Genomic DNA, 27,409 nt, shown 5'->3' with positions numbered 1-27,409 from the left:
AAGTACACTGCTGAGGGGAGCAGTGGGCGAGACAGGAGAGGTCTTTCACACCACGTGGGTCGAACTCTCACTGAAGTGGCGGTGGCCAACTTGCAGTGCTGTGCTTTAACCTGCTGCACCATCAGGGAGGGGCCCTCCTTCAAACCTTGTAATGCCCTATCATCAGAGCTGGTCTTATACTAACAGGCCAGAAGCATGGCCGGCTCAGCATAGTGAGGGTATTTAAATGTAATATGTATTTATATGCGTTTCCAAACATAGAATCTTGCTATTTTCTTGTTATGATTTGAAATCACTCCATGGTTGACCAAGGAATTTTCTCACACGGCAAATCAAAGTATCTAAGTGACCAATTGACTCTTTTAACTTTACCTTCAGATCTTTGCTGCCATTCATCCCACTTTTAAGTGTTGTTCTTTCTTTTTAAACCTTGCATGAATGCCTCAGAAAGGTTTATTTCTGTCATTGTCATTGTTTTGAGTGGTATCTATTGAGGTTCTAACATATTTTTGTGCTTACCAGAAGCAGGGTGGGGACAGGGTGACTAGTACAGTGATAGAAACTGTCTCACTTTATGACATGAAATTATTAGCTGTATGTTTAGTACCATGTTTGGGAAACCATGTCCAGTGTTTTTTGCTATTGAACTGGTTTTTAAAATAAATGAGCATGAAAGGCCTATTCTCAAAATCAAGAAGCCCAGCTGTGGAGTCCCTGAAATTGGCCCATGGTATCTCACCTGGGGTGTGCCCTGGATTTGTAGGATGAGCCATGTGGACATGCTGAAGATCACTCTGTTTATGCTTCTCTAGCTCTGGGCTGAAACTTTCTTTGATGGCATGTTTATTTTGAAGCCAGGCCTTAACACTGAAGACTGCTGAGCTTAAGCTCCGTGGGATCTCTGGGCCCCAGGAGCAGCTGGGTTGGGTACCATCTTCCCTTTCCTTCAACCTGATGTCCCTAAAGTGGGGACAAGTAAGGAAATATTTGCATTGGGCTGTAACTTCATTATAGACATGTATTCCTTCCCACTCCCTAGTCTCTCTCCTGCATTCCAAACCAGATTTTGTCCTTTTCCAGAAAAGCCAGGCTAACTCAAGATCTCTACCACTCCATCTCTCCTCTTTATTGAGAATGAGGAAACTATTTACCCTTCTCTAAGCCAGAGTGTTTTGATGAATGTCTAGAAAGTGGAACAAGTTAAAAGGCTTTAGGTAATTGTGCAATCCTGATTTTTATTGACTTCTTCCCTCACCCTCCTAGGTAACAGCTTGCCTGATTGCAGTGGCTAAAACAGACCCCGAAGTTCAAGTGCGCAGAGCTGCCATCCATGTAATTGTGCTGCTGCTTCGGGGACTCAGCCAGAAAGCTACTGAGGTAAGCCAGTGTCTTACTGTTTGCGCTTCCCTGCCTTTTTTTTTTTTTTTTTGGCTTGTTCATTAACCTTCCTTTCACCAGACCTTTTCCCTGGGTGAACTCATGCAAATGCATTGGTCATCAAGGATGTTTTAGCAGGAAAATGGTGGTGTTTGCATCTTCAATAAGAATCTCTGTGTCCCCTTATATCATATTAGGCAAACTACACCATCACCACTGCAGAAAAACCAGAGCTTAGGTTTATAGACTGAGACTGTAATTCCTGGCATCCTCCTCAGAGGGACAGGTTCCAAGGTGAGCTAGCTAGAGCACAGTAAATCCGCCTCTGTAGCCTGAACTTTAGTGACTGGTCTTCCTGACTCACTTCATTGTTCATGCTGGGTTACTAAAGGGCCTCATTTAATGTGTTTTCCTTTCTATTGTGAGTTAAGTCCATGAAATTTGAGTTGCTGCATGAATTAAACTTTCTCCTCCAAGAGGGTTTGAGTGGGTATCTCTCCATGCACATGTGTATTCATGTGTGTGCAAGAATTCATGACCTCTAAATTAATTTTCTTCGTAATCTTAATAGAAAGTCATTCCCAGTTGACTTTATAGAGAGAGTTTGCATTAATAATTCACTTCCTGGCTTGTCTACGGTTGTCATGTCGGTGTTTAAGTGTCAGTGAAGCCATTAGGAGTGTTTTCTCAGCACTCAGGCTTTGTTCATGCTAGAGTCTTGCCCCTTCAAGTTCCTGACACTACTTTTTTACAAGCATGACTTATAGTCATCCCCTTGTTATCTAGGACCTTAATAGGTATGGGGGGCAACAGATCATTACTGGATAATTCAGATAAATAAATTGCTCTAAAGTAAACACTAAACTTACCAAGAATCTGCTATAGAAAATGGAGTTCAGGAAGAGACACTGTCACCCATTGTCAAGATCTATAAAATTCTTCCCAAATAGGAATTCGCTGTGTAGTAGTCGCTCTAGGGGAAGCCAGGGGAGAGGGTTTAGAGGAGTGCTGTCTTTGCAACTTATCTGTAAACCTAAAATTATTTCAGAGTAACAATTTATTTTAAAATGAGTCACAACACTATTAAAAGCAATATACAAAATGCTATTGGTATACATGTCCTTACAGACAGATTGAGAGAGCGAGAAAGAGAAGTAGAGCAAAATGTCTGGTTATAAGAGAGAGAAATTCTGTCCAGATTTCTCACTTCCATGTATAGCCAACAAATGCAACACTACTTGTCTCACCAGCACTAAAATAAATGGTAGCGGAAGATGTTTGCCACTTTCAAAAAGCCATCCATGTAAATGTAAAACCTCTGCTGTTCTCCATGCCTTCTCTACCCTCACTAAAATTTATAAATTATGCTTACTCAGTGAATAAAGAAAGGAAATAGGATGGGATGAATTATGATTCCTCTTCCCAGTGCATCCTTGAGAACAGGTGTGTTAAAGCTTGTAATCGTAGGTGTGATTATAATCAGGGGCACTTTAATGAGAAGCGGAGACAAACACAAAGCTTTCAATCTGGGATTTCTTTCTCCCGCTCGGTTTTGCCCCCAGGAACAGCTGAAATGAAAATGCCACTTTGTTGATGAAGTTTTTAGCTTTTTCCCCCCTTCTAATCACTATCTCTCAAGCTACTGAGTGCCAAAAGATAATACCAGCTTTCAGTGAATTCTCTGTGGCTGGTGGAGGACCGATGTGGCTCTACATCTTGAAAGGAGGTGGAAAGACCAGTGAGAGGTAGAGGTGCAGGCCATCGGGAGATGGTTTGGGATCAGAGGGAGCAGACATCGCTACTCCCAACTCAGGAGGGAGTTTGTGCTGCTCTCTCGGGTGACGCAGGCAGCCTCTGGGCAGTCCATGCAGTCTCCACCTTGGAAGGAAATATTGCATTCGTTTTCTTCTTGAGAAACTGACTTTCTCTGCTTAGCCTTCTTTCCACCTCATGAACAGATGCTTGTTAACTCATTCTCAGGTATAGCCTAAAGCCTAGTAGAAGCCAGAAAAACTCCATTTTAAGCCTTTTTCCTATACCCTTGCTGAAAATTAAATTTATTAGGAATACCCAAGAGAGGCAGCATTTATGTTGCCCTGAATTAAGAACAACCCTCCTCAACAAGGAGATAAACTGAGCAACAAAATGAGGAGATGGTGTCTAACTATATCAGATCTTTCCAAAGTAGCTTATTCTAAGCAGTGTAAGTATTCAGAATATTCATCAATTCTTTCTAAACACAGTAGTGAATAATTGGGGCAGCAATGGCTGAGCAATATGCTAGATCAGCCCTCCTTCAAGTAGTAAAACTGTGGACTCTGGATATCATGTAATGAGCAGCTACCCAAAGACAGGAAAAAGAGTCAGAAGTAGGCAGATTCTTACGGGAATCCACGCTTAGAGGAGAGGTGCTCTCTATTCGGTGAATTCCCATTCTTTTGGCTTTTAACCTAGGGCTAAGCCTATTTGGAGAGGCATGCAATGCACTAGGGACACTGGTGAAGAAATGGCAGTCTTTCTGCCAGTCTCTTGGGGAGCCAGAGACTGGATCTTGGGAAATTATAGATGCAGGAGGAACTCTGAAAGGGAAAGCAGAGAGAGGAAGCCCAGGATTCCTACTTCCTGCCACCTCTGGCTCACCCTGAGCCTAGCAAGTAACTGCCTGCTTTAAGAAAAAAGAAAGAAAGAAAACTTATCAAGAACAGAACAGAGTCTCCATCATTTAATATTCATAATGTGTAGCATGTAATACAAAATTACTCAATATATGAAAAGCCAGGAAAGTGGAACATATTCTCAGTAGAAAAGAAAATCGACTGAGATAATCCTCATTATTGGAATTATCGGACATGTATTTTAAAACACCTATCATAATTATCCTCAAGGAAGTAAAAGAAAAGCATACCTCCATCTCATTAAAAAAAAAAAAAAAACCAGCAAGGAAATAGAAATGATATTTTAAAAGCACCTAATAGAAGTTCTAGAACTAAAAAAATAAAATATCTGAGGTTTTCTTTTCAAAACACACTGAGTAGAATTAAATGCAGAGTGAAGATAAGCAAGGAAATAGTAATGAATTTAAAGACAGAGCAATAGAAATGATCTGTGAAGATCAGAAACCTATCCCAGTATTTCTGCTGGAAGCATTCGCTCAGTATCCACTAATTCAGTGCTCCTGGCAAATTTATAGAATGTAATTATTATGCACAACAAGAATTAACTGTATATGCAAAGGTGAGAAAGAGTCGATGGCTGTAAAGAACAGAACGAGCGGTTTGGAGTTAGCTCTAATTCTAGATTGACCGAGTTCTAGAGTTAACTGCTGCCAGTCTTCTGCATGTTCACTTCCCAGATGAGGGTGAAGTTCTGGAAAACTTTGCACATGTGTTGCTAGTAGCCTGGCATGGGAGCATTTTAATACTGAAATTTTATCCTTTGCTTTTTAATGCTAAAAGGTAACTCCCAGTGCCTAGCTTTTATTTCTTCTAATCCCTAATTTTAAATGACAAATCATCATCATCTTCTATGCTCTACTATGTCTAGTGGGAGTAGTAGTAAGTAGTAAGTAGGCTTTAAAATTTATTCCTTCAAGATAATAAACAAGCCTTGACATCAAGGTGTTTCTTAAGAAATTAGCTAACCCTGGGAGAGTTTGGGATTGTTATTTCATTGATGGCTGAATCAGCTTCTGAGCTAAACCCAGCCTCTTCCCAGGAATGATTTTTAATTCCTTCTTTTGAGGCCAGTGTTGTATTCTCATAACATTGTGAGTGGTGATCTCATTGGCATCAGTGTGTCTGGAAGGTTACTCTCCTTGGTGAGAAAAGCAGCAAACTCTGGTTTTAAAAAAAAAAACCAAATGGTTCGTGTGTGATGTTATGCTTTTTATTAATAGCTGCTCCACACAGTCCTTCCCAAAGACCTAGTACATGTATCCTAGATTCACCTTGCGTCTGTCTGTCCAGGCTCTAGAACTAGGACCCCCGGAGGATCAGCACTTAATCTCTGACTCGCAAATGGCAAGTTATGAACAAATGGACAGACTGAATGGAAACTTTCTTTCCTCTTACTGGTTTTGTCATATCCCAAAAGTTATTTTGAGAACATCTGGCACGTTTTTGTGCTTGGGCACAGTGTAACAGGCCCAGCTTTCTGCCCAGTTGGTTCAGATTGCTCCTTTGAGCAGATTTGAAGGCTACGTGTGAGGCGCGAATGAAAATAACATTTATATAAGAATGACTGGACCCAGGTAATAATTATCTCTCTGTAAATTTTGAAAAAGTGCTTGAGAGAGCGCTTGCAGGACTCAAATCAAGTGCATCTCTCTTCCTGGGGATGTAAAACTGCCAGTTGCCCAAAGTAGCAGTTCCGTGGATTATCTGGTATTGCCAGGCCAGAGCATTTATAGTCTTGCTGTTAGGCATAAAAATGCAGAATTTGCTGGCCATTGGGTGGGGTAACGTGTGACACTCTGCAAACTGTTAGGAGTTCTAATATTAAAAGACAACAATGATGATTATTAATTGTTATTATCCCCACCACCACCACCACCATTCTATTTGATATTATTATACTATTACTGCAATCTGATCGCTAGATTTAAAAAAATAAATAAATTTGTTAAACCCACAAAATAATTTTATTTTCAATCTGAGGGAATAGGAAGCTAGTTTCATGGCTGAAACTGTTAGCACCTTACACTTCATTAGACCTTCCGCCACAGTCACCTCCGTTTCGGGAATGCAGACTTAGCACACGGCTTCCACCTCTTCGCTCTGTGCAGAGCTGCTGTTTTCGCGCCACTGCGGCTTCTTCTTCGGCAGGTACCAGCTTGATTGGGAAACCGTTGAGGAACCTGGATGCTTTGTAAATACTGAATGAGACCTTGGACTGACATGCCTTTGGACTCGAGTCCAACACTATTGTTTCCTCCCTTTCTTTTCTTTCCTTTTTTTTAAGATTTATTTATTCATATAGAACTGGCCAGAGGTGCAGGGGGGTGAGAGGATTCACCAGAGACAGAGTAGAGAGCAGAACAGGCCGACTGACAAAGTACACTGCTGAGGGGAGCAGCGGGCTGGTCAGGAGAGGTCTGCCCCTCCGGGTGGGTCACCTCCGGGGCAGGCAGGGATTGAACTCATGCTGAAGTGGCTTTAGCTTCTTAGTGCTGTGCTTTAACCCGCTGCGCCACCAGGGAGGGGCCTGTTTCCTCCCTTTCTTAACCACCACAGTGGCAGTGGCTGTCACCCTGAGGTAGAAATGTCTTCTCTTTCCTACAGTAGGCATTGAACTCACGCTTTAGTGTGTTGCACACTGAGTCTCTGGGGATCGCTGGAGGAGAGGCATTGTTACCCGACTTTCAGTGACTCAAGGCAGCCTCCACAGGTTAAGGAACCACTCAACATCTCACTGCCAGTAAGAGGCAGAGCTACGTGCAGTGCTGGCCGTGTGTCTCACGCCTGTGCTGTATCTGGCTCCACTATTCCCTAACTTTATTAGGCTGCTTATTATTTTAAAAAAGAGAAAATAATGATTGATTTTAAGACAAAGAACTATACCAGCAATGGATGAAAAAAATACAATAAGCAGTCACCAATTTCATTTACCATACTGAGAATATTTAGTGTTGTTAATTGAGTAGAGACTTGAATCAAATTCTGGTTTCTGTTTAGCGGCATCCTTTTTTCTATAAACAGCAAAATTCCCATCACTTTTCTGTGGCCAGATGCTACCAAAAAAAAAATTGTGATGACTTTTTAACACCTGTTGTATAGAAGCTTGTCTTACTCCGTTTCGTCTCAAGCCCAACATAATTTTCTACCTTTTACTTCCTAAGACCCAGTCAGACCAGAAGCACAACTTTTCAGATGTGCATTCCCACACATTCAAAACTGAGTGTTTCATCAACAATGAAGGCCTGTTTTTCCAAAGATCTAGACTGTCTGTCAAATACAAGATGTGTATGTGGGATCACAACTCAGAAGTCAGACCCATAAACCCCTGAGTTAAAGAAGGTTTGCAGCTGGAGAGCCCTGGAGATTAGGAGAGGCATTTTTCAGGGATCTCTTTGTCCCAGGATCTAAGCCAGGGGCCTGAGAAAGCAGAGATGGAAGGACAGCAAGAGAGGAGCAGTGGCAAGCTGGAGACAGACCTGACTGAGGGGAATGGGTGAACAAGGAAGACCAAGGCTAGTTCTAGACGAGTGTGTCACAATTGACCCCTCTTGTTTTTTTTCTCATATAACTTTGTATTTTTTTCCTCACATATTTTCTTAAATTGAGATGTAATTCATACCTAGAAAATTTACCCTTTTAATATACGATTCAGGGTTTTTAGGGACTTCATAAAGTATAACCATTGCCATCTAATTCCAGAGTATGTTTATTACCCTAAAAAGGAAGCCCTGTGCCCCTTGGCAACCTCTTCCCCATCCTCTCATCCCGGTAGCCCTTGGCAACCTTGAATCTACTTCCTGTCTCTGGATTTGCCTTTTCTGGACAGTTCACACGAAGGGATATGTGCATATAAACCTCCACATCTGACCCCTTACCCCGAGCATGCCATTGTCAAAGTTTATCCACATTGCAGCTTGGATCAGGATCTCATTTTTTTACAGTTGAACAATATTCCACCGTATGGAAATACCACCATCGCCTATCCAGTCATCACTGAATGGACATTTGGATTGTTTCCACTTTTGAGACATTTTAAGTAATGTGACTGTGAACATTTGTGTACAAGTTTTTGTGTAAACATTTATTTTCAATTCTCTGGGATATTCGGAGTGGAATTGTGGGTCTTATTGTCTTATTTCCTTTTTGAAAAAGTTGATTTCTCTGAGGCTGGATTTCCTCATCTGTAAGAAGAGGATACTAATGGTACCACAACATAGGGTAGTTACAAGTGCTAAATGAGGTTATTAATGGAAAACATTTGCAACGTAATCTTAAAGTCCAATATTACTAACCTGTCCCCAGAAATATATGTGTTTTCCTTTCCCCATCTGCCTCTATAACTTTGCAGTTTTTGCTGTATTTGCATTTTTCCTGTTACTGTTATCCACACCTGAGCTACATAATGCACTATAATTACATTTCTTTCCTTGTGTGAATTTTGGATTTTTCTGATGTTAATATTTCAAATTTATATTTGTTATCTATCAACATTTTATCACTCCCCTCCCCCCAATTTCTGCTATCCTAACCTCTTAAAAGGTATAAATACATCAAGTGGCTTTCCTGGTGGTACAGAGGTTAAAACTCAGTGATATCAAGCTGTCAGACCTCTCCTGTCCTTCTGTTGCTCCTCTCAGCAATGTACTTTGTCTGCCTGTTCTGTTCCCTACTGTGTCTCTGGTGAAGCCTCTCACCATCCTGCACCTCTGGGCTGTACCCCAGTTCTGTATGCATAAATAAATAAATCTTTAAAAATATATATATATAGCACTTAAAAGCTGGTGACACCCTGTTGTGTGTGGGCAATCCCTATATGCTAGTAACCTTCATAGGAGGGTAAGGATCTCGCTGGGTCACTTCATTGGGAAACTCCATACTATGGTTATTTCAAAGTCTTTTCTCAGAGGCTGGTAAGAGAATAATGTTTTAGTCTCCTGCCTAGAGGATATAAGATAAGCCTGGATGCCCAGGTTCTGGAAGATGAGTGGAGAGCAGTTTCACCATTCAGTAGCAGGCTCTCATTAATGCCTCTGCACTTTGGTAGCCTTATCCACTCAATGGCTAGTCAGGGTATCTGCTCCTGACGTCCACCTATGCAGGTTCTCTCTAGTTGGACCCTCCAAAGTATTAAACACCAGGTTTCTGCTATGTCTGGGGAGGGGCCCTCACCCAAATCCAGTGTGGAAGTCAGCAAGGGCTATAACTGCTACTCAAATATACTGCCCCGGAGGGCTTCTGTCTCTCCTGCTTCCCTACTTTGAAAGATGTGGCCCATCAGTTCCTCAACTTTTTTGAGTTTTTATGCTGCATCAGGCTTACTTCTGGGCTTTTTTGGTCTAATGAATCAAGCAGGACACTTATGAGAATGAAAGAGGACTCCATTCATAACTATGGCAATGAAACAGGCATAAACATACTAACCTGGGCAAATCAGGACAATAACCTTAGGATTCACCCAACTGCTTTCTAGAAAAACTTTTGTTGCCATTGCCTTGTTGTTTTTTTTTTGTTGTTGTTGTTTGTTTGTTTGTTTTTAAGAATTATTTATTTATACATAAAAGAACTGGGGTATAGGCCAGATGTGCAGGGAATGAGAGGACTCACCAGAGACAGAGTGGGGAGCAGAACAGGCAGACTGGCTGAAATACACTGCTGGGGGCAGCAATAGGCAGGGCAGAAGAGGTCTGCACACCATGTGGGTCACCTCCCTGTTTGGAGATCCAACTCATGCTGTGGTGGTTGTGGATAGCTTCAGAGTGCTGTGCTTTAACCCCTTGTGCCACCAGGATTCCGTGTTTTATCCCTTTACTGTCATTGAAGGTTGGGGGGACCACAAAGGCGGAGACCATTGGTGTTCTGTCCTCTGCTTTCAGGGGCAGGCTTCATCCCTCTTTACAGCAGAGAAAGTGGAAGTGGAAGATAAAGGCGACTAGAGCCAGATCTCTTTTAATTTGGATTCACAGGAACTTAATGAAACTAGTTTAAGCATAGGTAACTTTCTTAGATTACAAAATCCAGTCAATGGGCTGAACGGCCATTTTGAGGGAAAACCCGGACAGGAGCTGTGTGTCTCCATGTCCCAGAATCAAGAGCCAAAGTGCTCCATCTCTTCTCTCAGCTTCTCCTGCATCTTGGCTTCCTCCCCTTGCCCTGGGGTCCAGCTTTCTTCCCACGGCAGCAGTGTGACACTAATGGCTGTAGGCATCTTACATCAGCACTCAGAGATTCCCGTGGGGCCCCAAAGGTAAGATTCCAGGGGAGAAACTTATTGTTCCTGCTAAGAACATTGGCCCATTCCCAGAACAATCAGCTTGGCTGGGCCAGGTGTATTGTGTGGGGTAGCTCGTTTATGTAAAACTGTTCAGCCTCCATGGTAGCCATTTGTGAGAGGACTGGCTGGGGTCAGTGCCTGGAGGAGGGGACAGTCCAAAGACTTCTTTAGCAATAACTTGGCCAGATCCTAGTGATATCAGTGATTTGGGGAGGAGAGCTAGAAAGATTAGGACGTGGTCCTTTACTGTGACTGCTAAAATGTAAATGTTCAACCTTTTCCAGTGATAATACGAGTGACAGTTTGGAAGCCCTGACATTTAAAACTGCCTTTTGGCCTCTTCTGCATAATTAGTTACATAGATCTGCACATGTTAGAGCTTGCTGTGTTCCTCTTCAGCATCAGGCTTACACTGCTTTATTTTCAGGTAATTCTTCCTGACCCTTCTTATTCTGGTCTAAAAAGGTGAAAAAGGAGGTACTCTCATTTAAATATTTAAAGTAAAAAAAATTTAGAAAGGCAGAAGTGGAAGAGGCCTGAGAGACTATTCAATTTATTATTACAATTTTACAAAAATTGCTCTTGGCCTATTAACTTCATGAGTTGTTCCTTTGACACAAGGTCCCCATAGTCAAGTAAGTTTGAAAAATGCTGCATACAACTGTGTTTTTCCCTCGACAAGATTTGGGCCAAGTTGGCCTACTTAGGAGTATGAGGTGTCTTGTGGCAAAGAAAATTAACAATTTCCTCAACTTACTTACTGAGGAGCCCTTAGTCATTATAAGCATGCCAATGTTCCGTGGAACATGCTTTGGGAAATAATCCAACTGTCTTATTTTATGAATGAGGAAATAAAATTTCATGAAGAGATGGTGGTTATAATTTTCCAAAGTTTATGCCAGGAAGAGTTAATCCTCATTTCCAGTTGTTACTGGTAGCTTGTGTTAGCCAAGTTCTAGAGAAAAGTATAGTATCGCCCGCTCTTCTTTCTTCATTTCTTTCATTCATGTGGGACAGAATTTATCTTATTATCTAGGGTATCTTAGGTAACATCACGAAGCTGGGTTAAGTTCCTGGTTTGGGCAAGCCTGCTGTAAGATCCCTTTCTCTAGCACCAGACTTACTGTGCTTTTATCGTAACAAATTATTATACCAAAAATACAAAATAAAAAAAGGATTAAAAACACCAAATTATTATACCAGATATTATGGATTTTCCCTTTTATTCTCCTAAAATGGAATTTATAAGCTTCTTAACCTACATGAATATATATATATATTCATTTTCTTCTTTTTTTTAAAAAAGATTTATTTAATTATGCATACAGAACTGGGGAACAGCCCAGAGGTGCAGGTGCGGTGAGAGGATTCACCAGAGACAGCAGGGAGCAGAACAAGGAGATTGATGAAGTACACTGTTGAGGAGAGCAGCGGGTGAGACAGGAGAGGTCTGCCGCACCATGTGGACTACCTCCAGGGCCGAGTATCAAGCTGGGACTGAAGAGTCTGTGGCTAGCTTACAGTGCTGCGTCCTAACCTGTTGTACCACCAGGGAGGGTCCTACATATATATATTTTAAATAACTATCATGTCCCTAAAAAGATAATCAGTCAGCTCTGAACTAGGAGGAAGGTCCTCACAACACATAGACTCTTCTGGTAGTTTGATCAAACTATGAGAAATAAATTTGTGTTGATGATAAGCCACCCAGTCAGTGATATTCTGTAAGAGCTGCTCAAACTGATTAACACAGAGCATTTTATAATTTAAAAAAGTGCTAACTGGAGTGTCCTCCCTGGTGGTGCAACAGGTTAAAGAGCAGCACTCTGAAGCTATCTGCAGCCACTGCAGCACAAGTTCGATACCTGGCCAGAGGGGATGACCCACATGGCACAGCAGACCTCTTCTGACACCCCTCACCCCAGTGGTCCACTAAGCAGTGTGTTTCAGTCAGTTTGTCTATTCTGCTCCCCACTCTGTCTCTGGTGAATCCTCTCACTGTCCCTGCACCTCTGGCCTGTACCCCAGTTCATTTTTACATAATTTTGTGCATCTTTTCATCTCAGTTGTAATCCCCGTGGGCTTCCCATCACCAAATCACCCATGTGCCATCACCATAGCCCAGTGTATTTCCTTCCCATTCCCCACTCCACCCCCATAAAATGTCTCTGGTATATAGCTGTTCATTATTATTATTAATAAATAAATAAATCCTTTTTTTTATTAATTTGAACAAGGTGCTAGCTGGAATATAAAGAAGTAAAAAATTAGTCTTTTATAATAAAATATTCTTTAATATATAAACATGTAGGCCTGCTCTAAGATAGCATGAACTGGTATATTGCTTTTATGTGTAGAACCACCAGACAATAATAGTCGCAAGTATAAACATCAATCCAGATACCTTGCACTGGAAACTCAGAAGCACCAGGAGTAGCTTGATTTTCCCAAGTGATAAACTACTTTAATATTTTAGAACACAACAAAATATGATCATCTCTAAATTTGTATGGTATTCCATTCCTGAAAATGTCAGTATTTATTAAAGCCACACAAAATAATTGTATTGAGCATTTTTTTGTGATAGTACTTTTATCTAGGGGTTTTACTGAGTTAATTCACTTAATCTGCATAATCCATTTAGACATGAGTAATATTCCCTTTTTTGTATGAGAAAACTAAGACAGAGAAGATAAGACCTTGTCCCCTAAGTAGGAGATGGCAGTGTGCAGATGAGCCCAGGCAGTGGACTCTAGAACTCACACTCGGGTTCTGTGAGTCATTCAGGAATTTTCTGTACCGATCATGGCTTACAGAAGACTGCTACAGGTCCTGGAAATGGAATTTCCAAAGAGAAAACAGGCCGTGCTGCTTCCTGATAATTTGTTTACTGTCAACCCTGGAGTTGATGGGCCAGTGAAAGGAGCTGGAGTTAGGCCTGGACCCAAGGTGCCCTCACCTCCCAGAACCTGTCAGAGTGAACTCAGCAGAGAGCAGAGACAGGAAACAACCCCGGCTTCTTTTTAATTCTTCCTCCTGTTCCACTATCTCTTGCCAGAAGTACAGTCCAACCATGAAGGACACTATGCAGGGACGTTCCGTAATGTGCACAGAACTGAGAAAGGCAAGGAACAGAGAAGACCTAGGAGACACCAAACACCTCCAGGTCTGCCAGGCCGGGAATGCAAATCTCAGAACTTTCCATCCATGCCACAGAATGATCAGGAATCATTTCTTCCTCTAATAAACAGATGGGCCTTTGGGGACGCAACATTCACTTATCATAGCTCTCTCTTCTGAAAGGAAAAGGTCTGACTCAGTGTACCTTACACTAAGTGACTGGAATGACAGACAGAATTGATGTTTTGGGGTCCGTTCCAGTTCATTGCTCATCACTCCCTGGTTTAGTTGCTCTTAGTGGGTCTGCTCCAAATAAATTCCAATTCTGAGATTAGTATTTCATGATAGCTAGCATCATTAAGGACTTATTTTATGCCAGGCAAAGCACTGTCTCATTAAATGCTCCTAACAACCCTGTGAGTTAAACACAATTATTAACTCTATTTACAGGAAATAACTGGCGTCCAGAAAGTTTACCTCCCGATGCTCAGGTCAAACAGATGAGAGCTGTGTGCACACCCAGGCTGCTTCATGGCCAGTTAGGCTGTTTGGAAGCAACTAATTAGAACTGGCCTGAGGTTACATTTGAGAAACAGATGAGCTGTTACAGGCATATTGGATATCGAGGTCTATTCTTTGAGGTTCTGCACCTTCTGCTCTTTATTCTCCCAAGTATACAGGTATTTAATTGCTCAGTCTGGTCAAGAAACGACAACCGCAGAGATCTTTCTAAAATGCAAATCTGGGCCCTCCCTGGTGGCACAGTGGGTTAAAGCACAGCACTATGAAGCTGTTGCAGCCACTGCAGCACGAGTTCAATCCCCAGCAGACCTCTTCTGACCTACCTACTATGGATATTCAGTCTATCTGCAGTGTATTCAGTCTATCTGCTTGTTCTGCTGCCCAGTCTGTCTCTGGTGAATCCTCTTATACCAGTACCCCTACCCCTGCTGCACCTCTGTCCTGTTCTCTAGTCTCTATGCATAAGTAAATTAATCTTTAAAAAAAAATAAAATGCAAATCTTCTGAATTCCAATCCCCAGGTTACATTTTCCCTGTGCACCATTAGATACATCCAGGCTTCTTAGCATGACACATGACGCCTTTTAGACTCTGGACACCACCTGGTTCTAAAACTGTCTCTCCCATATTCCCCTCAGATGGCCTAGGAATCTCTTTTGAGCCTTGATACTCTTTCTTACCTCCACACCTTGCTTGTGATGCCTCAAATGCCTTCTTTAACCCATCTGATGGGCTTGGTTTTATCTGGTAAGCTCTACTTAAATGCTATAGTCTTCATGAAAAGCCTTTCCTAATGTCTCAGGTAAAATCAGAGCTCACTTCTCTATGGTAGATATTGTGGTGACTTGCTCAAATCTAGTATCACCAGGGCACGTGAGTCCCTGAACATATTCCCCGCTTGTTTTCTTAACTGTGGGAAAGATACCTGATGTGAAATGTAGCAGCTTAACGTCTTCAAAGTGCAGTTCATTACTGCTAAATACATTCACATTGTTGTGCTATCATCGCCTCCTCCCTCTAGGAAACTCTATCTTCCAAAACTCTTAGTCACTGATTCTCCCTCCACCACTTCCTGGCACTCACCATTCTGTCTTTAGGAATTTGACTACTTGAGGTACCTTAGTCCACTGACTTTCATGTTCCCCAAATCTAGCACAGTGCCTTGCACAAAGTGCTTAAGGCATGCTTGTTGGACTAGGGCCTGGAACATCTGAATGTCTGTGTGCCTGCCGTGGCAATGAATACACGTCTGCACTTTAAAGTGGAAATTCTGGGACTTCCAAACTTCCAGGGTTCTGGTTTCCCAAGAACAGAATGTAGTCTCAACAAGTTCTCTTCAGGAGGGAATTTTACCTCCCTTCCTTGGGAACACCAGCATTGCTGTTGTTGAAACACCTCCCTTCCTTGAAACGCCACATGCTGTCCCCACATCTGTCTGGGAGGAGTCTTGGGGAAGAGTGACGGAATGAATAAAATGTGCAGCCCAAACTTGCTACCTCTTAGACTGGGCTTCTTTACACGTGCACATGCGTACACTATATGTGTATAATGTGTATATGTGTATCTGTATGTATACATGTATACATTGCTGCCACAATCTTAGCACATTTATTTCCCTTTATTTCTCCCATTTCTACACACATTTCTGCCATAATTCCAGTGAATCTAGCAACAGAAGTAGCAGCATTTATTTTATCCTTTCATTTCTTACTGAATACGTGTTAAAGTATGAAACTTTCTCTGTCATTGGAATCACACTTCACATACATGCTGAAGAACGATTTTTGAAAACATTTCGGGGGGAAGATGCAATCTTAATTTGTGGATCAAAAATTATTTTGGCCCCAAACCCTTTCTGGAAAATAAAACCCTAGTGATTGATAGTTAAGAAAGGTGGTTATAGTCCAAGAAGTATAATGTTCAAGTCATATCACTTTGTTACTGGCGTTTAGATTTTTCACAGGCAAAGTCACACCCGCCAGCTCTACTTTTGAAACCATAGCTAAATTGAAGTCTCCTATCCAGTATTTCTTCCTAATACCTGCATTATGTCCTCGCTGCTTATGACTTAGAGAGCAAAAACAGAAAAAAATTAAAGTTTTTTATAAACCCCTGAGCTGGCCTCCCTGGTGGCACAGTGGGTTAGGATGCAGCACTGCAAGCCAGCCGCAGCCACTGCAGTGCAAGTTTGATCCCCGGCCACATGGCATAGCAGACCTCTCCTGGTCTGTCTGCTGCCCCCCTCAGCAGGGTACTTTGTCGATCTGCCTGTTCTGCTCCCTCCTCTGTCTCTGGTGGATTCTTTGACCATCCTTGTACCTCTGATCTGTACCCCAGTTCTGTATGCATAAATAAATGAATCTTTAAAAAAAGAAAGATTGTCTTAAAAAAAATACGTTTTTAAACCCCTGAGCCCCAGTCACTAAGATTCTGAATGTGGAGGGGCCCATGCATTTACAGTGTTCTGCTGTAGTGGTGGGGAGTCACTACCTAGGGATGATGGTGTGGCTCAGAGGCCGACTAAACCATGGAGCCATACTGGGGGGTGAGGGGAAAGGGGATTTTTCTGGTCTAGTTTGAGCCATGTTTATATCAGCACATGATATAGTCTACCAGCACCCATGATATGTCAGTGACCCTGGCTTTCTCTGACCTTTGACCTAACTGTAAGGTTAGGTTCCTGAAATATTTTACAGAGGCATTGAATTCCATTGAGCAAAAGCTGTAAAGGACATTGCCACCTCAAGCTCGACCTGAGGCTACGGGTCCCCTGGTCAGCCTGGAATATTCAGGGTGTCCCAAACCAACCTAGGACCTCAAAGGGAACCCAAGCCTTGTAATCAGCCAGTGTCCAGTTTGCTGTTCACTGCCTCCTTCCTAGCCAGCTTGAAAGATGAAGGGGGAAAGCCCACTTCCCTGCACACCTGACTCACTTAATAGTTTCTCAGTAACTGCAACTTAAAAGCAAGCTTTGCAGACAGAGTAAGACCCGACAGACCTGGGTTCAAATTCTAGCTGTGTCTTTGAGCAAATCACTACACCTCCAAATCCCCTTGCCCCCCCAGTGCAAAGTGAGCCTAGGGACACCTCCCTCATCGGATTGAGTGAGAATGGGTGTGTCGGAAGCCAGTAAACACTCACTGAATGGCAATGGTGAGTCTGCCGTGTCAAAAAAGAACTGGACGGTGTTTCCTCCACGGGGTATTAGCTTGGAGAGCCTGAGGGCCCCAGACACGAAGCCTTTTTTCCCCCGGAACCGTAATTGAGTTCACTTTGAGAGCTGGGATTGTAATCGCCTCCTAAGGACAGAGCCCCCATCTCTTCTCCTGTAAGCAGCAGCCTGCTGCTGCCTTTACACAGGCTCAGGCCATTTTTCCTGCCTTCTTTGTTCTATTTCCGTGCCTGTGGGGGTGTAGGAAAGCGGCTGCCTTCCTTAGGTTGCTATTTAAAGACATTCTGAAAAATGCTGCCACCGCTGCTGCTGGCTCTGTGGCAGCTGCTGCTCCCTTGTCCCTGCCACAGGGAGCTGCAGGCAGCCCGGTCAGCGCTGGTCTGTGACCCCTGGAAGCCTCGGGCCGCTTGCCTCAGCATACGCTAGCCTAGAAGCACACACAGTTAGGTGTCGGTAAGTCCCCATCGCCTACTTTTTGTTGAGGACTCCCGAGCGACCACCCTGCCTGGCCCCTGCTAGCCGCTGTCTTGGTCTTTGTCCCTGTCTGTCCCCCTGTAGCATTGTTAGCGCTTGATGGGTTGCGTCAGCCCCTCCCCACTCTTCAGTGGAAAACAGTTTGATACCCTCCTGTGCCCCTCTCACCCCATCTCCAACTTGCGCTGGAAATACCCTCCCCATTTAACAACCAGACACAATTTAGAAAGGCTAAAAAGGTCATTTATCTCTAGGTCTTGCAGAGAAAAAGACTTTGGAAATAAAAGGTTTTTGAAGCGCTCAGTAACCTCCAGTTGATAATAACGCCACCCTGAACTTCAGCTTTTTCGCGTTGTCTGCCAGGCCTGGATAGAAATGGCTCAGACATTAGTAATCCTGTCTTTCTCTGCTGACCCGCCCCCCCCAGTGCTCTTAGTGTCGTGGCTCAAAAGCACAATTTTTCTATGTGAATTGGTCCTGATCTTTTTTTTTTTTTCCTCATAGATCCATCAAAGTGAAGGTTTGGGTTTTGTCAGGAAAGCATTTATTTTTCTTCCAGCCCGCTCCTGGCATAAAGTCCAAACTGTGACCTCCATTCTGTTCCCCCTGTTTGTTTCCTGCCCATTATCTCAGAGGGTCGGCTCACCTCTCAGACCTCAGAGCCTCACGTGCTCTGCTGGCCAGCAGAATTCTTCTGGAGCCCTCAGCTCTGGACTAGCTCAGCCAGGGTCCCCGTTTGTCACATGCCCTCTCCTGCCCTGCCACGGTGCTCACACTACATTCTACCCGTCTCCTCTCCTTTCCACCCCTCCCCTTTTCTCCCGACTCCCCTCCTTGATTCGTCTTCCAGACCTCTGTCTTTCCGGCTGCTGCTATTTCTCATTTACGGAGCTGTGCCTTTACCCTTATTTTCTTAGCCCCTTGCTAGTAAGCCCAATGATCTTAATGCTGGGGTAATAATAGCAATGCTACTTTGAATTATATGTCCCTTTGCTGTGAAAGCAAAGTACTCTCACATACATTAGCTCTTCTGATCCCACAAAAAGCTTGTAAGATCAGCAGCCTACGTGCCTTATGCGCCCGGTGCTTGGTGGTAGCGGACCTGATGGCCACTTAGTGAGGCGGAATAGTGGAGTGGTTCGTAAAGAGTACCAGCTCCATGTCGGGCTGCCGGGGTTTGAATCTGGGCTCTCTCTGTTACTAGCTGTGTGGCCCTGGACAAATCAGAGATAATAGTACCTCTTTCATAATAGCATAGTACCTGATGCTATTGTGGACTTAAGTGAGTTACTGTAGATAAAATGCCTGGCACATCACAGGGACTGTGTAAGGAGTGGCTGTCATTCATTCATTCATCAAAAGTTTGCTACATGCCAGAGCTGCTACTTGCTAGGCTCTGTTGTTGTTTTTTTAAAGATTTATTTATTTGTGCATACAGAACTGGGGTACAGGCCAGAGGTACAGGGGCGGTGAGAGGATTCACCAGAGACAGAGTGGGGAGCAGAACAGGCAGATCGACGAAGTACACTGCTGAGGGGAGCAGCGGGCGGGTCAGGAGAGGTCTGCCGCGCCATGTGGTCTCCTCCGGGGCAGGCGGGGATAGAACTCATGCTGAAGCGGCTTTAGCTTCTCAGTGCTGTGCTTTAACCTGCTGTGTCACCAGGGAGGGCTCTGCTAGGCTGTGTTTAAGCCTCAATCATAGAAAAGTAACAAGATGGACAGAAACCTGGGTAAGACTAACAAACCATTTACCTAGCACCCACCCTGTGCAAATCTTGTGCTTGGATCTTTCTAACATTAGTTTTTTTAAAACTTAACATTAGTTTTTTTTTTTTTACAAAGATTTATTTATTTATGCAACAGAACTGGGGTGCAGGCCAGAGGTAGCTACAGGATTCATGAGCGACAGAGCAGAACAGGCAAGTCAATGAAGTACACTGCTGAGGGGAGCAGCAGTGAGACAGAAGGGGTCTCACTACTGCACCATATGGATCACCTCCGGGGCCAAGAATCGAACTCACACTGAGGCAGCTGCTGCTAGCTTGCAGTGCTGCGCCTTAGCCAATGCGCCACTAGGGAAGGCATAACTCTTAACTACAATCTTAAAAGCAGGTGGCATTATCTCCATTTTACAGGTGAAATCACCAGGATTCCAAAGCTAGAGTGGTTTGCCCTCGATTCTCTAACTAGTAATTGAGAGCACCAGGGTTTGTTTGCCTCCTCTGCCTCACCTGCTTCCAGACCACACCAGAACAGACAAGCTTCAGCTCTGTGTGTCTGTACCCCCCTGGCGGGGACCCCTTAGAGGGTTGGCACTGACCCTGATTACCTAAAAATGCTCAGCACAGCCTCCTGCACATGACTTGGGAAGTGTCAGCTGAGCCGGGCTCCTCATGATCTGGTCTCCCCCCTGCCTCTTCTCATCTGTCCATTCTCACAGCCTTTAGCAACAGACATACATTGGTTTTGACATGGAGGCACAGGGCTGAAAATGCAGGCTCTTGGAAATGCCTGTGGCTCCTTGACAGGTTCATATTATGCCTACTTTTTTATGCTTAATTTTTAATCTGATATGTTTTAGATAGAGCTAGTTGGATTCTGGGGTTTCCCCCTCTTTCTGACCCTGGTCTTTTTATCTGTCAGTCAAGCCTATCTTCAGTCACTAACTCCAGTTCACCTCCTTTCTGCTGTCTGCCCCTCCCTTTTACTTCAGTGTCTGATTCCCTGTTACCTCTTTGTCTTCATCGTGCCCAGTGTTTCTTTTTTAGCCACAAAGGGAACCATGACTGATTGTTGATAGGATTGTGTGCAATTCAGATTTCTTTATTTTTTATTTTTTTTGCCTCATCTAATTGGTTATATAGAAGACTGAATTTTGAAGTGCAATACTACATAAAATGTACATATTTATGTTTTTAGCAACCTACTTTTCCCTTAAATATTATGAAAGTATAGATGAAAATTCCTACTAGATCACCTCTTTACCCAGTTCTTATCTCTGCAAATGTCTTATTCAGGACCACTGGTGTTCTTGTGTCTTTTTTTTTTTTTTAAGATTTATTATTTATGCATATAAGAGCTGGCGTACAGGCCAGAGATGCGGGGGTGAGAGGATTCACCAGAGACAGAGTGGGGAGCAGAACAGGCAGACTGACTGAAACACACTGCTGAGGGGAGCAGCAGGTAAGATGGCAGAGGTCTGCCATGCTCTGTGGGGTCACCTACATTGAGCTAGTGCTGCAGTGACTGCAGACAGCTTCAGAGTGCTGTGCTTTAACCCCTTATACCACCAGGGAGGCCCTGCTCGTGTGTCTTATTAAGCTCACATAATAATATAAAGAACAGTAAGTTCATTCACCTAAGATCCAGTGATAAGATCACCTTGACATCTAAATTATTTTAAAATAATATTTTTAAAATAAATGAATCCACTAGTTATTAAATATCTTTCCTATTGGAATTTATGTTAGAGATGTGGTTTTACCAGGGACTTTTATTTTCCTTCCTCCATTTTCCAGATATGGTGGGCTGTGGTTCTATTGCTTTTATAGTCAACTAAGTAAATAAATTTGGGAATTAAAAAGGAGAAAGGTACCGGTCATTTCTATCTTCTTTTGATCTTAATATCCAAAATGCCTGGTCCAAGGCATTGAAAGACTGTTTTCCTGCTTTCCCATTGTGAGTGCACCTGTGTGCCAAGAGCAGTCTCTGGCTCCCTCCGCTCCCTTTTCAGAGTGTTTTTGCCTCATTGGTCTTTCTAAGCCATGGCTAACCCTAGAGATGGCCCTTGTCCCTGAAGCATCAACTTTTGTGTGTTTCAGGGAGCTGGCAGCAGGGGAGAGGATGTGTGTGTGTGTGTGTGTGTGTGTTAGCAACTCTAAATTCTTTCAATAAGACACCTGAGCTCCACCCCTTTCTAAAGAATTTCAAGCTAGGAATCTGGGTACTTCTTTAAGCTATCCATGGCCTACAGGTTTCTCAGATGGTGAAAATGTTTTTTTCAACACCTGCTGCAAAAAAATAAAACCAGGTCTCCTCTGGATGAGACACACTCACACCTGTACCCCTCCACCTTTCCCTGGAGTCCTTGGGCCTTGATGCATGGGGGGGTGGAGAGCAGGTGTGCTGAACTCTTAATGAGAGGTTTCCTCGGTGGGATTGCCTATATCCTGCAGAGGCTCCTGTGAGTAACTTTACCTTTGAACTCTCCTTGGATTCAGCCCCTGATCCATGGGATTTGGTGACAATCCCTGCCTGGCAGGAAGCTTTGATCCTTGGGGAGTCCAGAGGAAGTCCTGTGATGTGTGGGATCCCCAGTGTTATAGGGATTGGGAAGAAGCCATACCAAGGTGGGTTGCTAAGATAGACCCATTAATTAAGAAGGAGCCTTGGCCTAACACCCAGTTACCTAAAAAGGGGGATCCGGTAGTTGATAACTAGGAACTCAGCACCCCTGAAGTACGAAGCGGTGTTTGCACAAGCATTATGGGTTACTTTAAGGACACTGTACTGCCAAGGGGGAATTTCCTACCCACAGCAAGAAAGAACAGAGTACCTTAACAACACAGAATGCCTTAGAATTTCCCTGATCAAGTGAAAGCCAACCTATTTTGAATGTTAGCAGACACTAGCAAAAAAGCTAAGGTATTTCTGACTAAAGATTCTTCTAGAAGAAACTGAAAAAGGATGTTCTCTAGGAAACTAGAATTTTATAGAAGAGATGTGCTGAGCTGTAACCCCCTGGAGAGGGTTGGGACTCTTGTCTTTAAGCTGTCTCCCCTAGCAAGCACACCAGGTCTGCTTAGACTCTACCGTTATATGGGATGGTTTGTGGGTGAGGGGACTCACTAGAGTTTCCCCAAATCATTTTTCAGTGCTACTGAGTGACTACAAGTAAAAATCAGAATGAAGCCGCTTCCATGCAGTAGGGAGATGTCCTTCCCCCACCCACCTGCATAGACAGAAATCACTTCCTCTGCTCCCACAGAATCCACACGTTTCCCTCTTAGGTTGTCGATCACACTGTCCAGTGTGTGAGTCATCCTCCCAGGTAGGCTGTAGCTGCCGGAGGGAAGGGTTTGTATATTATTCATCCTTTTATCACCAGCACACTGCCTGGGCACGAAGAAGGCCCTTAATAATGATTATTGAACAAGTGAGTAAGTATAGATGGTAATCATGATTCTGGAATCATCTTTCATTTTCACACAGCCAGCCTCGGGGCAAGGCAGGTTATGAAGGGAATGTGCGAACAGGGCTACAGTTAGGCTCGGACACTTGAGCTCGGAAGCCCAACTGCTTCTACTGTCTCAGAGGAGACGCGTACAGCATCGTCACTGTTGGGTGTGCTCACAGAATCCAGTTGCTTAACAGGGTGGCCTTGGACAAGGACTATGGAAGTTGTCTACAGGGTTGGCTGTTTAGTACGTGGGGTCCAGTGTAGAATGAACATACACCTTTATTGTTTAAAACAAAATTTAAAAAAAAGTGATGCTAATGATCTCCAAAGTTTGTTTTTTTCATCCACCATCTCTCCTGGTGTTTATTTGCTCTTACTGTTGTTTAAAGAACATATTAAAGGTTAAATTCTTACCTTGGATTGCACTGATCATCTTTACATCTGCAGTGCCAATTTTAAGAGCACATTCATATGTGGAATTGCCAGAACCACAGAACTTATACTCCATAGCTTTTACCAACAAGCACATGGATTTCCTTCATAGCAGAGCAGTAGAAAATGCACAAAACCACTGCTGCTGTTATTTTACTTCTGCATATGTGGACATTCTATTAAGACTGTCTTCTGTTTTGTGAGAAATCAGAATGGGCTGAAAGGAAAAAGAATTATTTACCACATATTGACCTTTTTCCTTCTGTGTCATCATTTTTAGTGTAAATAGTTGGTTAAAATAGGGAATAACATGAAGGATATGTTAGCGCTCCTTATTCATCCATGTTTCTCAGAAAGCCATTCATTGCCTTCTTTCTGTATTTGATGTAAGGTGTGGTTCTAGGGGAGGGTGTGGCCTTTCTGGGCTGTTACTGCCTCCCATTTGTTCCGTGGTAAATATAGCATTAGGTGCTTCCCATGTGCTGGCTTTGAGTCTGACTGAACTCCCACCCACACATTGTGGATCCATCCGAATTCTGTGTTCACAGGCCATGGTGAACGCCATACACAGGTGCCCACATGCTGGGCCTAACTCACCTCTCACACTCATGCATGTTCCTTTGTTTCATTGGACTTCGCTTACAAAACACAAGCTCAGAAATAAAATTACTAAGAACTTTTTTTTAAAAGATTTTATTTGTGCATATAGAAATGGGGTACCAGAGGTACAGGGGCAGTGAGAAGATTGACCAGAAACAGAGAGCAGAACAGGCATTTTGATGAGTACCCTGCTGAGGGGAGCAGCGGGCGAGACAGGAGAGGTCTGCTGTGTCGTGTGGGTCAGCTCCGGGGCAGGGATCGAACTCGCACTGAAGTGACCATGGCTTGATTTGACTTCGCTTCACAGTGCACTACTGTACCACCAGGGAGGGCCCAGAACTTTTAGATGATAACACAGAATGTTAAACCAAGCACAGGACTCTCTTGATTAAAGGACCCTGTGTGAGTGTCCAGGTCACACGCCCATGAAGTTGAGCCTGGTTGTCCGGCATTGTTTCAATACATGCTCTTGTTAGAATTTTCAGTTTTTATCTAGTGATACACTAGCCAGGAGTAGCATGCATGCCTGCCTTCTTTCACACATAAATATGTGAGTTATCTGTATTGTGCATCATTCTGTGAGGCACTAGAACTACTCCAGAGCAGTTTACAAGGCAAGACATGGCCTTATGATCTAGTGAGGGAAATATTTTTTCGAATTACACAACATGTACATTTAAATCGCAACTGTGATCAGGGTTACAAAGAGAACTACAGGTAGGGTAGGAATACTTCCCTAGCTTGGGTCAGGAAAGAGTTCCCTGAGGCAGTGTCATTTAGGTTGAGGGTGAGTAGGAGTTGTAGGATAAAGAGAAAGCAAAATGGTCTTCCAGTCTGAGGGACAGGCTTATGCAAAACTTGGAGCTGGGAAGCAGCTTTACTCACATAAGGAAAGAAAGAAGGCCCACCTAACCCCAGCACAAGAGACTCCAGGAGACACACGAAAGCAGCCTGTGTGTTTTGTTTTGTGCACTCCTTTTTCCCTACCTCCCCCCCCCCAACGCCCCAATGCCCCAACGCCCCTGTTCATCAAGAATGTCAAAAGGCAGTATCTTTAGCAAGTCCAAGATGCATGGTGTGGTATTGCTATGTGTACTTTCGTGGTATGCCCAGGGGCCTTGGGCCCAGACCATGCTTGATGCCCACTGTATCAGCCATTTCCCATCATTTCTGATTACCTACTCTAGTCTGCCTCTGTTTTTCAATGTGACCTCTTTCCTCTGACCGCTCACCAACCTTCTCTGCTCTTGTAGGACACTTCATGCTCTGTTCTGTATTGCCTTTATATGCATGTCTTACTTGTAAGCCTTTTAAGGGCAGACTCTGTATCTGTTTTAGCTGTTAAATGGCCTTAAGAAAAAGCTTTGTCTCGTGGTTAACTGAGTTAAATAAAAAGTATTTTTAAGTAGGTAATATATTCATAAAATCCATGTTAGAAAGATTCAAGAGTATATAATTCCCTCATCCCTCCCCAGCTTTCCTCTCCCCAAGGCAACTATTTTTTTTATTGAATTTTTGCAGACAGCCCATGTTTATAGAAGATAGGCTATTATATATACGTATTACATGGCTTTTATGCAAAGTCATAAAAATGTAAGAATAGATGAATGTCTGCATTCTCCTATTTCTCTTTTTGCTGATCTTCTCCTTGTTTGAAATTATACACTGCCATAGGCTTTAATATACAGCCTACACTTCAAAGTAGTGAGAAATTTTTTTTTAAAGATTTGTTTATGCATACAAGAGCTGGGGTATAGGCCAGAAGTGGAGAGGATGGTGGGGTGAAAGGATTCAGACAGTGGGGAGTAGAACAGGCATATCTATTGAAATACACTGCTGAGGGGAGTAGCAGGTGAGACAGGAGAGGTCTGCTGCACCATGTGGGTCAGTTCCCTGGGTGAGGATCGATTCCATGCTATAGTGACTGAGGACAGCTTTGCAGTGCTAAAACTTAACCTGTTGTTCCACCAGGGAGGCCCCCCATACATTATCTTCTTCTTTTTTTAAAGATTTATTTATGTATGCATACAGAACTGGGGTACAGGCCAGGGGTACCGGGGTGGTGAGAGGATTCACCAGAGGCAGAGTGGGGAGCAGAACAGGCAGATCGACGAAGTACACTGCTAAGGGGAGCAGCAGGTGGGTCAGGAGAGGTCTGCCGCACCATGTGGGTCACCTCTGGGGCTAGGATTGAACTTGTGCTGAAGTGGCTTTAGCATCTTAGTGCTGTGCTTTAACCCGCTGGGGGAGGGCCCACATGATCTTCTTAAGAGAGCTTGTGTGTCTCCTCACAGAACTCCTCAGATAAGAGAAAGCAATTGGGTGGCACTGAGAAATGCTGACAGAGTACATGCATGTGGTCATGACTGTCTGTCTCCTGCAGGTGTTGAGGGATGTTCTCAAGGATCTCTACCACCTGCTGAAGTATGTGGTGAATTTGGAGCCTGATGCTGTGGCCAAGCTCCATGCCCAGCTGGCCCTGGAAGAGCTGGACGAGATCATGAGAAACTTCTTGTTCCCGCCACAAAAGCTTGAGAAAAAGATCGTGGTCCTGCCATAGACAAGGCCCAAAAGACTTCCTGGAGGCTGAGGACCAAGCAGCTAGAGCAGTGCCCATACCTCTCAGCAAGTGGCCCTACTGCATCTTGGTGCTGGCAATATGGCTGACCTGGGAGGTGGCTTCATGGATGGTTTTTATGTCTTTATTTTAGTCTTCCTAAAGCATCTCTTTAGCATCCTGCATCCAGACCAAAGCTTGTGCCATTAAAGGAAAAAGATGACAGATCTCATTAATCTACATGTTTTTCACAACCTGTAGCCTTTAACAATAGACATTTACCTGATAGGAGTATATTTTTAATACAACTGATGGAATATGATTAATTGTTCCTTCTCTTATGACTTGAAAAGAGATTGGCCATCCATATGTTACATATCTTAATAGTCTTTTGTGGTGAGATTCTTCTTCCTTGTGATAAATGACAAATAGCCAGAATTTGTCACCCTTAGCTATTCAAAGGCATTTCAGAGTATGGTAGTAGGAATGGTAAGGAAATTGTTATCAAAACATGCAAAGTGGAATAAAATTATCTTGGCTGGAACAAAGCACAGGTCTGACTCTGGCGCCCTGCTATTGAGATGGAAAGCTGTGGTGTAGAAGAGGCTTAGATCTCCAGAAAAGAGAATCGAACTGGTTGCATCTTCCAGAAAAAGTGTAAGCCCTGTGTTCATTCTCCTGAGTCTCTTTTGTTCCTTCTGCAACTGTTTGCAGAGAGTTGCCTTGATTATTGGAAGAAAAGAGCCACAAGCATCGCAGTGGGAGTTTCTGTCTCCTGCACTCAGCCCTCTACTCATCTGGAAAGGTGAATGCTTGCTCATGGGCTAGTACTACATCTGTTGCAAAGTGTGCTGTAGGCCCATGAGCCGGGGCCTGGTTACACCACAGCATGGTGGATTCCTCTTCATCTACTTAGATACTTATTTGCCACTGGATTTTGTTTGCAGCTGAAAGAAAAGACCAAAAGGAGAAAATGGCTGCCTGGTTCAGACAAGCCCTCCTTGTTTGTCAGCACCTTGACCAGGCTGTG

General features: G+C 43.5%; 1 protein-coding gene across 2 annotated transcripts in view; it reads left to right on the top strand.

Moving 5' to 3' along the window:
- Positions 1–26,920, top strand: part of TANGO6 (transport and golgi organization 6 homolog (Drosophila)) — a 151,093-nt gene extending 124,173 nt beyond the window's left edge. For both annotated transcript variants that reach the window (XM_012730422.1, XM_004690436.2), the window contains 2 exons: positions 1,264–1,377; positions 26,206–26,920. In XM_012730422.1, coding sequence (XP_012585876.1) covers positions 1,264–1,377; positions 26,206–26,382 — 291 coding nt within the window. In that variant the 3' untranslated portion in view covers positions 26,383–26,920. The remainder of the gene's footprint in view (positions 1–1,263; positions 1,378–26,205) is intronic.
- The last annotated feature ends 489 nt before the right edge of the window (positions 26,921–27,409 follow it).

Source organism: Condylura cristata, unplaced genomic scaffold (assembly GCF_000260355.1).
Source record: "Condylura cristata isolate star-nosed mole 26May11 unplaced genomic scaffold, ConCri1.0 scaffold00028, whole genome shotgun sequence".
NCBI classification, from domain to species: domain Eukaryota; kingdom Metazoa; phylum Chordata; class Mammalia; order Eulipotyphla; family Talpidae; genus Condylura; species Condylura cristata.
This window is presented reverse-complemented; position numbering and strand designations above follow the sequence as displayed.